A 12155-nucleotide genomic window follows, 5' to 3' on the forward strand; every position below is an offset into this window, starting at 1 on the left:
AAGCAAGTTTAATGATAGTCTCCCTATGGATAACCAATATTGACCATCCATTCTTAGGACTTGAATCATATTCCTTTGCTTTTTGTTCAACTGGTCTGCTGGATGTATGCATTTAATTATAAGGTATTACAAATTGATTTTGAACCAGATTAGGGATAAAGTCAAAATAAATGGTTTTAAAAAATTAATGATCAAGGCACATAATATATCATAAATAGCCCAGCTCACATTTTTATCTAAATTTCATACCACAATAAGACAACATTCTAAGATAGAATATATTTATGACTTATTAGTGAGAATTAAAAAAAAAAGGAAGAAACTCTGTGACTGGATTTGAGAGCTATTGAACCAATAAAAGTGAACCATCTTGATATTCCTACTTCTTAGCAAACCAGGAAGTTGATCATGTATATATAACAAAGATAGAATACCAAACCATACAGGGTTTTTTTGGTAACTTTTTAATAAGTGTTTCTATGTACACCTGTCTGTATCTTTGTGTCCTTTTCTCTTGTGGATTAATTCAATTACTTAATGATTTTGAGAGGATAAAATGTACGGGAAAAATTGCAGCGCTATTACAGCTTTATCTTGTAGGGAAAGCAACTCAGTCTGCCATCTGCAGTGGGCATTGGTCCCTCTCTTGTTGTGCCTCATGCTTTGTTATGCATGAGTAAGCACATTAGCCTTTTCATTTCATTCATTAGACTTTTAATCCTTGATTAGTGTTTTCTAGATTCTCTCAAATACACAACTTCTTTATTTCCTTTGTGTTTGGTTTTTCTTTTTTTCTTTTTTTTTATCTGCACTATAAAACAAAATTAAGTTAATCGCAACAATAGCCCTGTTTCTACTGAGATGACTGGTAAATATATTAGTTTCTCATTGTGGCGTGATTAATCATGTGTAGATGAAGAATGGGAAAATATATTCTTGCTTGGAATATAACAAGGGCAACTGTTTAAAATCAGCAAGGACAGTCTTTATGTTTGAAAAGCTTGAATCACAATATTCCACCAGTCTCCCATGCTCAGTGTGATTCTGTCTCATAGGAACTCTGAGTGGATTTCTTAAAAGAAAGAAATCCATTAGGGTTCATAACTGGTGCATTTGGAGTCTCAGAGCCTAGTTACACTTATCATCAATTTTCCAGAAATATTTTTTTTTTCTTTTTGTTGCTTTTTTTTCCTCCATTAAGCAAGATAAGATATGTCAGAAAGTTGCTTGTGAACAGTTAATAATTACACATTCAAGACACTCTTAGCAAACTTTGAAGTCCTATGATATACTTAACTTTTTTATATATGCACCCTCACACTATCTTTTTACTCATAATTAATCTCACAGGACTAGAAAGTACTCCACCTGATTACTCCTCTACCTAGGCCATTCTTCCAGCTACGTGTAACAATATTTTCAACTACTTTTAACATTTATGTTCATAGACACTCTCTTAAACATACTTTGATCATGAGGCCAAAATCAGGTAGTAAAGGAGATACATAAATTAAATAGAAATCAGTTCCTAGAAGTCAATATGACAAGTAACCAGTGGTGAAATGATGACGTAAATCACACTTACACTGAATTTGTATAGATTACTCATTTTTGCCTAATTTCAGAATATCTTCTGGGCAGCAATAGTGCTAAGAAAGAGTTACTTTAAAAATATTATTAGTTTATTTTTGTCTTTTAATCTTTATTTCCACAAGATAGTAGGATCATAAACTGCCTCATTTTACTTTTCTATTTCTCTCCTTAGGATGCTTCCATTGCACACAGATTCCACATCATGAGAGAAAAACACCCAGAAAAATTCAACAGTAGGTAAGGTAACAAATGATAAAATTGTAATTGTGGTTGCTGTTGATGAATTATGTCATGAAAAGGATCACTATATGGTATAAAACACTTTACATATAATAGCTGAATAACATTAGGGGTATGTGTAAATATTGGGACAAAAGTGTAAATGAATTTAATTTTTCCTCTGGTTTTAACGAAACTACACTGCAGAATGCAATTGTGATCTCTAGTCCATTCTCATGTTGAAAAGAAGAATTTCAAGTATATAAGGTGAAAATAATAAGATACATGGGAAGTCTTTACATGGCTAGGGGTATGAGGGGTGATCATCCTAAATCCCAAAGAAAAACATGGGACTGTGATTTGATAATGCTGAGTAACTGTGTATTACAAAGGCATCAGGTAAGCCCTGGCATCTCTGTACCGTCTGTCCAGTATTGGCCTCAACCAAATGGAAAATAAACCAGAGAATTATCAATGCTAACATAAACTAATTTTAAAGATTTATTCTTTAAGGAGAAGAGCCTTGACAATTAGAATTAGTTCTGCTACTATAGTAATACACATTTTTCCCTTCCAAATGTAAATGTTGACTTTTTTGGATATTCAAGGACATAGGGGAAGGTTTGGTTTTGTATCTTTCCCATTTCTAGACAGAAACAGGGCTATTTCCCCTCGACCCCCCTAGAAATATGAGACAGAAGAAGTGAATCATCTTTGCTTCAATTATACCCATTTCTACTATGTTCATTTCACAAAGTTACAAAATCATAATCTGTCTTTCTATGCAGATATTTGAGTGATTTATATATTAATGTTCAAAGCCCAAGTCTCTATAGTCCCTGTGTTTGGCTAGTTTAACAACCCTGGAAATCATAAATCATGATGTTATGTTTTGCCTTTACTCTCATGGTTCAGCCAGGTACAATTTTGGTTTAAAGAAAATGGAAGAAATGTACATATGAGTATGTACATGTGCACATCATATCTTTAGAGGAATTCACCAAAATCTCTTAACTCTGGTTCCTCCTGGAAAAGGAAACTAAATAGTTGAGGTGGAGACTAAATTTTTACTGTATACTTTTTTTGTGTGAATTTTGTGCCATGTGTATTATAAAATTTAGTAGTGATCTCATTAAAATTTTGTACCTGTAAGTTTTCTTTGCATGTAGAATAGACATTTTCATTTTACAAGATTTAATTTTTCATGAGATATATGAAAATAAATTGATCTAACAATGAAATCATATTCACCTTATAGTAGATTTCAACACATATTAATATACCTTGAATGTCCTGAAAATGAACATATTTGTTAATGTACATAAAACCTTATTACAAAATCTAGCCTATGCTTACTCAAATGCTATCCCATGCAGCATTCATATGTTGATATTCATATGTTAAAATAGATTTCAAACAAAAAAATAATTGTTATTTGAGAATGAGGCATGCAGTGTCCCCCATCCAGGAGTTTCACAATTTAAAAGCCCATTAAGACTTTAAGAAATACCTGGGGAAATAAACTTTGTTAATATTTAAGGCATTTTTGTTCCAAACTTAGCAGAGAGAGAGAAAGGGAGAAAAAGAAGAGATGAGGGCAGAGGGAAGAAAGGAGAATTAAAAGTATAGAGAAAGTGTATCAATCTATTTATGTGATAATCAAATTGACATACTATATATAAGAATGCCAATGTTTATGATCCTCTCTCAAGTGTCCGAGGTTAATGCAATCTGTTCTCCAGAATAATTTTAATTCTTCTTAATACTTCTGTTGTTCATATATATATATATATATATACTTATTTTTTTATTATTGATTGCAGTACTAATTTATGACATTCCTTACTGCCCAATGTGTGGTTAAATAGTATGTACAGCAAAGTGTGTGTACATCCTAATGTATTTAAAAGGTGTAAAACTACATCCTATTGAAGCTTATTTGTAAATTTGAGGGATGAATAAACCTTGCATAGTTTAAAAGGAATATTTCATTTGGAACAGTGATAATATAGAAAACACCTTTTAGATTCACACCTCGCATGTTTCTCCTGTGAGTTCCAAGAATGCCAGGTATATAGTAGATGCTCAGTGTATTATCTGTTTTTCAGTTAACAGCTCTAAAATTGCACATATTACCAGGTCAGTTAGGCATATACATTTCAATCTGTACTTTTGCAGATTGTCTTCACTGAGAATTACAAGCATTTAGATAATTCCCTAAACTATAATGCAACATATTCAGAATATGAAAATTTTCTAATAAATTTTTATGAGGAAGACATGCCACATATTGTGCACAAGCTATTTCATACTTAAAAGGGCAGATTTTCCGATTTCAACTTTGAGACACGTTCAGCCATAGCACTCTTCCGTATTTTGAGGAATTTGCAAATGGATTTTTTTAAATACTCCTAATAATGGTGTTTCAGATCAGATCTCTTGTCACAATAAATCATATGCCATTAATATTATCCTCTAGCATGCTCACCTTGAAATTCATTTATATTTTAAAGAACCTGATGTTTCTAACATTATCTTAAGGAAATTAATTACCAAAATATATAGTTCTCTCTATGCTTCTTCTGACAGAAATTGAAAGAACTGGGAAAGATAATGATTTTTCCGGTGCTTAAGAAAGTGCTAGTTGAGAGGTTTATATCTTATTCTTTTCCAAATTTTTATGTAAATCTAAGTTAACTGTTAAAAGGAAGTATGCTGTTTAACTTTCTAAACTTTAAGCTATTCTTGAGTCCAACCAAAATCTTTTTCATTATTTTAGATTCAAATAATCCTTAAAGTATTTATGCTACTATTATTTAAAACCATTTATTACATGATATCAGTATTTAAAACATTAACTTGACTATTACTATTAACAATCACATAAAAAAACCCTCAACTATTAACAATCACATTTGGGCCCTTATAATTAACATACAGTGCTGGTTCTCCTGGTCTGTTGATAGTAGAGCCTTGTATTGCTTCTCAGCCTTTTGGCTATGATCAAGTGTAGAGTAGAGCATTGTATGCTCTTACTTTAAAAAAATGATATTAATCATTGTATATTGGCACAATAAAATATGTATCCATTAAAATGATCATTATGAAGGCTTATAATAATTTTGAAAAAAAATTCAAAACCATTTAATTCATCCATGAGTGAAATCTTGCAACATTAACAAGGACTTCCAAGTAATATGCAAAATGGAACTAGTTACAGAAAAAGTATTGGTGATCTTACAAAGATTTATTAATATTGTAGTTATAGCTTGTTTTCAAAGAACTAATTCAAGTTTTTAATAAACAATACTTGATACCATTTGCTAGCAAACACTGATGGCCCACAGTACTCCACAAAGATACTAATTCACTAAGTCCACAAGTAAGTACTTATTTAAAACTATCTGCTCTCAAACCCCCTGAATGAAACAAAGACCGTTTTCTTAGTCTCCTTTTCAGGGGAATATACTCCATTCCTGTTCTACTTTCTGCTTTTTATGAAGAAATCTACAACTGGAAAAGTGAAATTGGTGTGTGAATTTAAATAAAGCAGTTTAACTCATAATCTGTGTAGTGGTACCAGATATGTCCCAGGGCCTTACCCTGCACGTGTGTGAAGGAAGAAACCAAACTGACAAATTGGTATACCAGACGTATACTTCATCACTATATTAATAAGCCCTGATATAAAAAAGAAGCTAGGCTCTCCAAATTAAGAAATTAAGAGAAGAAATTAAGAGCAGACATGAATTTAGAAAATTTGTCTTTGCCTTTAAAAATCACACTCATTCTGTGGAGTGATTCTCTCTCTCTTTTTTTTTCCCTCTGACAATAGGCTTGGTGAAATCATAGAATGAAACTCTTTCTGGGACTTTAGTATCTATACATGGCATGGAACATAATGAGCACTTTGTAGATATTTGCTAAATTTATTTACTAAATTATTTATTATTGAGTGGTATATTTGTCTTTTAAATACCTAACTACTTTTATAGTTTACCCTTTTTATAGTGCCAAATATGTAATAGAAAAAATAAAGTTGAAATACATCTAGAATGAGTCTTCATTCTAAATAACTATTTTTTCAGGTACTAATAATGCCTTTTAGTTTTTCACTACAGTGTTCATGTACTTCATTTCCAAAGACCCCAGCAATTAATATTAATAAACAAGTAAAAATCCTGCTGTATAAATCTCTGAGCACTGTGAATGTCTTGCTAATGAATAATACAAGCTTTGTAGATTTGTTTAGCACTTGTTATCATCAACTTTATAGGTCAACAATATGTAATTATCAACCAATTATTAATATTTTCCTGGTGATGCTGAACTGAAGACTGAGTATAAAAAAATCACTCTCTCTCTCTGTAGTAATTTTGTAAGTTGCATATCATGTGATATTAAGCTAAATACAAACAAATTTTGCATAAATGATAAGAAAAGATATTTTATGGAAGCAAATATTTTTATTGGTCAAATAACTCATAAAATATTCTTATTGATCTTGAAATGCCAATTTTTTTATAAAGATTTTTATTTATTTATTTGTCAGAGAGAGAGAGAGAGAGAGCACAAGCAGGGGGAGCAGCAGAGGGAGAGGGAGAAGCAGACTCCCCGCTGAGCAGGGAGCCCAATGTGGGGCTCGATCCCAGGACCCTAGGATCATGACCTGAGCCGAAGGCAGACGCTTAATGACTGAGCCACCCAGGCGTCCCCTTGAAATGCCAATTTTATACCTGTATAAAATTGTATTTATTTTAAACTGTGTGTATGTATATCTGTTCTTTACTTGGAAATTATATTTTTCCATATATTCTATACTACATTATATGTGACATACTATAATTTACAAGTTAATAGAGAAATAAAACCTCTGAATCTTTTTTTTTTAAACTTTCCACCTTGGTGTTCTAGAGGCATAGCAGACAGACAAGAACAATGAAATAAAATTGTTGATTATTATCTAGACAGAAAAGTTCCAGCTGAAGTTCTAGAATAAAATGTGGGGTTAAGAATAAAATAATGTTTCAGTAGTGATAGAAAAATGTTGTATCATAGCCAGATATTTTTATTTATTATTTAAAGACCAGTGAGAAGTTGTTTCTCTGAATTCAGTAAAATACATTTCTCGAAGCTTTAAGAGCAATGCTCAAATTCTGTCTTATATCATGATGACATATTCATATATCAAATTTTCTTCATATACTATAAATATTTTTAATGTGTGTTTAGTAAAAGCCAATTTAAATTATCTTTCAATGAATTTCACAATATAGTGTCTTACATACGTATCTTACATATGTTTTTAAGTTAATCACAATATAGCAAATAAAACAAGATATCCCTTCTTTTTTCTATCTGAATGTTTTAATGACATAATTATAGAATTTCATTTTCTGGAATTCATCTTTTCTTATACTTTGAAATTATAGAAATTAAAAAAATTTACATCATAACTTTTATTGGTATTTTTTAAATCTGTAGAATAATTGATTTTTAAATTAAAGACATATTCACACTCCATTTAAAACAATGTAAATGAAGACAGAATGGAGTCTGCATTGTCTTTAAGGCATTTGACCTCACTTTTGCAACCATCAGTCAAGACAGCTTTGTTACTGTATAGTGAAACATTTTATCTATTTAAGAATGTACATAATTCCACTTTATGTAAAGGGTACCATCTTTTATAAATTAGGGAAATAGTACTACTGATATTAAAAGTTAAACATTTTCATTTTTAGTATGTTGAATAAAATCTATATTCATTAGAAAAGTTAGTGTTGTACAGGGACTTTTTTTTTTTTTAAAGATTTTTATTTATTTATTTGAGAGAGAGAATGAGATAGAGAGCATGAGAGGGGGGAGGGTCAGAGAGAGAGGCAGACTCCCTGCTGAGCAGGGAGCCCGATGTGGGACTCGATCCCGGGACTCCAGGATCATGACCTGAGCCGAAGGCAGTCGCTTAACCAACTGAGCCACCCAGGCGCCCTGTACAGGGACTTTTTGGACAGGATTATATTCTCGTGAGAATTCTGTATCCTAAATCATTTTTTTATGTTTTCATTTTCTGTGTACCTAGCCAATTTTGGTCTTTTTAAAAAATAGAAACATACTCATTTTTCATTCTCACTTAGAATGACTACTCAATTATATCTTTTAAATGACATTTCTTGAAATTTTTTGTGTCAGCACTATTACTAAATCAGTGTTCCCACATGACTAAACTATGATCTGTGTATAAGCCATTTAGTGCATAGTTAAATAGGTGGATTGTAATATATAGACTTATATATGTGTATACATATATGTGATGCATAGATTTATATATATGTGTACATATATATTTTCTGAGAGTTTCGCTTTTTCATATTATGTAAATTTTTCATGACTATATTCTTATACATAAATTTATAATCTAAGGCTTTTAAAATAATTTACTAGTAGTTGTGCCATTCTATTCATATATTTTCATTTGTATGTTGAAACACAGTTAAATATTTCATCTGAGCAGGTAGAAATATGAATGGTTAAAGGAGTCAGAGTTGTGTGCATAGTGATGCAGGGGATTCAATTCACCTGAATCTTCCTGCATTATTTTCTGGTTTCGTTAAATCAGAATACTCATTTTTCTGTCCAGGCTGTTCAAAATCATGTATATGAGATAGTTCTTTGGAATGGAGTGAGAACTCGAGGATAAATAAGGAAAAGATCCAATAACTTTTCTTCCTTCCTTTTTTTTGCCTCTCACTCTTTGTTCTCTCCTAAGTTCTTATTTCTACTCTCTCTCTCTCTCTCTTTTTTTCTGTACTCTTGCCACTACAGTGGAGAATCATAAGTATCAATAGAAGGTCCTGAAGTTTGGATAAAATAGTGCTTATCTGATTTGGTTGATTATTTTGCAGACACTTATTAAAGGAGCTCTTTTTATATGATGGGCATCCAGCTAGACACTGAATCTTTCATATCTCTGAGGCAAATGAGGAAAATGAATTTGGGGTTACATAGAAAACTTAGTGATAGGTTGTGCAGAAAAATATAAATAGGAAGAAAAGGTTACATTATATTAATACAGAGGAGAGGATATTTCCTAGGACTCCCAATTTAAGGTGACCATTGAGCTCTAAAGGATATATATGGAAGTAGGGGTTGCTTATATGTTCTCTGATTTAGCTGAAGAAAAAGAAACATTTATTTCTAGTTTCTGTTTGCAAGATACGTTTTATTAGTATCATTTTCATGCAAATATTCTAAAATTTTTGTTTGATTTTGCCTTTCTTTTCCTAGGATTTGTGTTTTGCTTTACATGAATTTGCATGTGTTTTATGCAAAAGTTTCATACACATACACACACACAAGCACACAGTCACTTCCTAGGATGCCAAATTAAGAAAAGAGATTTGTGAAGTACCAGTAGTTAATTCAGGATGTCTACAACATCACAACTGAATAATCCAAGATACAGTGTATTTTCTATAAGAAAGAGTACTAAACAGTAAGAAAGGAGTTTAGGGAAAACATTTCTACCCATTATTACAGATTTGATGCCTACATGGAAACTTTTGGGAAATATTTGTGAAATTAAAACACTTAAGTAAATTATTTGTTTATTACAAGATGATAGCATCTGTGTGTGTGTGTGTGTGTGTGTGTGTGTATATAAATTTCAATTAGTGCATAGTAAATAAATGATCAATTTTTAGGCAAAAACCAAAGATAAGCTTAGCCAGCAGTTAAAGCTGCTGTTTCTGGGAACATTATCCCTAGTTTACAAAGTGTTTTTGTATTAAAAACACTAAAGCTCCCATTTCCTTTGTGTTCAGGCCTACTCCCTATTTCAGATTTGTCTGTCCAACTGTAAGAGAAACCAGTTGTGCCCTGGGGACTGAGGGGATCCACTAAACTAATTAGACAATGGACAGCTGACTTTGGGGAATGAGCACTTGACCTTGACCAATGTCAATGACAGAAAATGTTCTTATAATATTCATAGATATTTGGAATTGAATATCATCCCATTGTTATATTCTTTAGTATAGATATAGCAAGTTACATATAAGTTAGTTAATTTTATATGAAGTTTAAGTATCTAATTTGTAATATCTATATGCTTTAGAATTCAGTCTATCAATAATATAAGTGTTTTTTGGTTGTTAGAGAATAAAATCTCTTGATTCTTGGTAGAAATTATCCCTGGAAACAGTTTTGAGAACTCTTTTTATATCCCCTTTTTATAGGACATATTAAGTATAAAGTAAGCCTATCTTGAACTCTTTCCAAAGAAGTTAATCACCTCATTATAAGGTAATTTTGCCTGGAATAATCCCTGGCATGGCTAATTGGAACTAATTTGGTGCTCTCCATTGCCTCTTGCTCTACCTGAGCATTAGTTACTAATGCCTTTCCTTTTGGAATACATATTCTTATATAGATATGTTCAGCATTATTTTCTGACTGAGCATAATTAATCCTAATATATTAACCTCAAATGGCTAATATACTTAAAAAAATAAGAGTTCCCTGACATAAATTTTTTTTGAAGAGAAAAATAATATTCTCACTTTGGAAACATTTTGAAGTTTGTATATTCTGTTTTATATTTCTACATGACTAGTGTTTTCACAAAGTAGAGAATCTTACTTAAGCAACCCATATATATACACACACACTAATCCTAAAATATGAAGAAATTATTTCCTCAATGGGTAAGATTTCTGAAGAGAATCAGAAAGTAGAAGTACAACATCTTGATTTATTATGACTTTTAATTCTAACTTCTCTGATTTTTTTTCTCTTCCCATCTGTGCTTCTAACAAGAAAAATACCAGAAACTCTAAATAGCTTTATTGTATTTTTTAAGATTTTATTTGACAACCACTTATAAGGGGCCAAAAATATGCTAAGAACTGTCAAGGTATCCCTGTTACCATCATTTCATAACAAGCTATTTGCCACCATATAACTAGGGTTCAATTTCCTTTACCAGTTAAGATTGTTCCTGTGTAGTCTTTGCCCTCGTTAATGGCTTCCTAAGGCTTGTCCTTTTTTACCTGTCCTTCTAGATTCTGTTCATCCTTCAGTTCTGAAGCAAATGTTGTGGCAACATTCCACTTCCACATTTCAAAATCTCTTCTGTTTACTGTGGCTACATAACAAACTACTTGAAAGCTTGGCGATATAAAATAGCCATTTTATTATGTGCGTAGCTCCCATGGGTCAGCAGTTCAAACAGGGCAAAGCAGAGATGGCTTATCTCTTTCATCATCTCCAGGTCCTCAGCTGGGGAAACAGGATTGGAAGTGATTGGATTGGCTAGAGGCATGGTTACTCTCATGTCTGGTGGCTGATGCTGGTTGTTGGTTGAGACCTTACCTGGAGCACTGTGCTGGTCAGGGTCCTCTCCTTCCTCTGTGTTTTGTTCCATTCATGTCCTTAACAGTTTAGATGATGTCTACCCACACTGGGGAGGGTCATCTACTTTACTGAGTCCTCCAATTTAATGCTAATCTCATCCAGAAATTTTCACACTCACACACACACAGAAATAATGTTTAATCTGGGCACCCTGTGGTCAGTCAAGTTGTCACATAATATTAGCTATCACAGCACCTGCCGTTGGCTTCTTTATGTGGCCTGGGCTTTCTCACAGTGTGATGGCCTAAGACGGCCATACTTGTGAATGGCAGCTCAGGCCTCCACAAGTGAGTATCCCAAGAGAACAGGAGGAAGCTCTGCCCTTTCTTCACTTAGCTTTGGAAGTCTTACAGTTTCATATTCATTGTACTTGTATTAACAGATTTTTATGATCACCAAACTTATCGGACTATTCAGCATCAAATATTAATCCTGCATATATTTCCTTATCCTATTCCTCTCTCGATCCTCACAACACGCATTTCCAACATTCCTCCATTCTTTTCAAGCCTTCTTGATTTACTCTTGGAGATAACCCTGACTTCTATTTCAGTAAGAAAAAATAAAAAACACCCAATCAAACGTGATGAACTTAACTCCCAATACCAAAGCAACAATGTGTCTACATCCACATCCATCCTTCCCTCATCCTTTGATAACGGCAGATAAGCTAGCCTTCCGTTAGCCTGGGGCCACTGCACCTTGTGACCCATATCTGTTCTGTCCCACTGCCACCCTCTGTTTCCCTTGACCTTGAGGGCAAGAGAAACTTTATCCCTCTCTCCTACATCTTTCCTGCCCTACCACTACAAATTCTAACAGCTTCCAAAGAAGCTCTACATAGTTTCTCTTCATCGTTAAAAAAAAAAAAAAGTCTCCTGATCTTTTCTTCAGCTTGCCTCATGTACTTTATCCTCTTCACAACCAAA

At 32.7% G+C, this 12155-nt stretch overlaps 1 protein-coding gene across 3 annotated transcripts in view; it reads left to right on the plus strand.

Annotated features, from left to right (window-relative positions):
* DGKB (diacylglycerol kinase beta) overlaps window positions 1-12155 on the plus strand; it is a 725959-nt gene that overhangs the window by 394435 nt on the left and 319369 nt on the right. For all 3 annotated transcript variants that reach the window (XM_054505270.2, XM_064575197.1, XM_064575198.1), the window contains one exon: window positions 1766-1830. In XM_054505270.2, coding sequence (XP_054361245.1) covers window positions 1766-1830 — 65 coding nt within the window. The remainder of the gene's footprint in view (window positions 1-1765; window positions 1831-12155) is intronic.

The sequence above is a fragment of the Mirounga angustirostris genome, unplaced genomic scaffold (assembly GCF_029215605.1).
Source record: "Mirounga angustirostris isolate CCGP_5_RB_7025 unplaced genomic scaffold, mMirAng1.0.hap1 SCAF_12, whole genome shotgun sequence".
NCBI lineage: Eukaryota > Metazoa > Chordata > Mammalia > Carnivora > Phocidae > Mirounga > Mirounga angustirostris.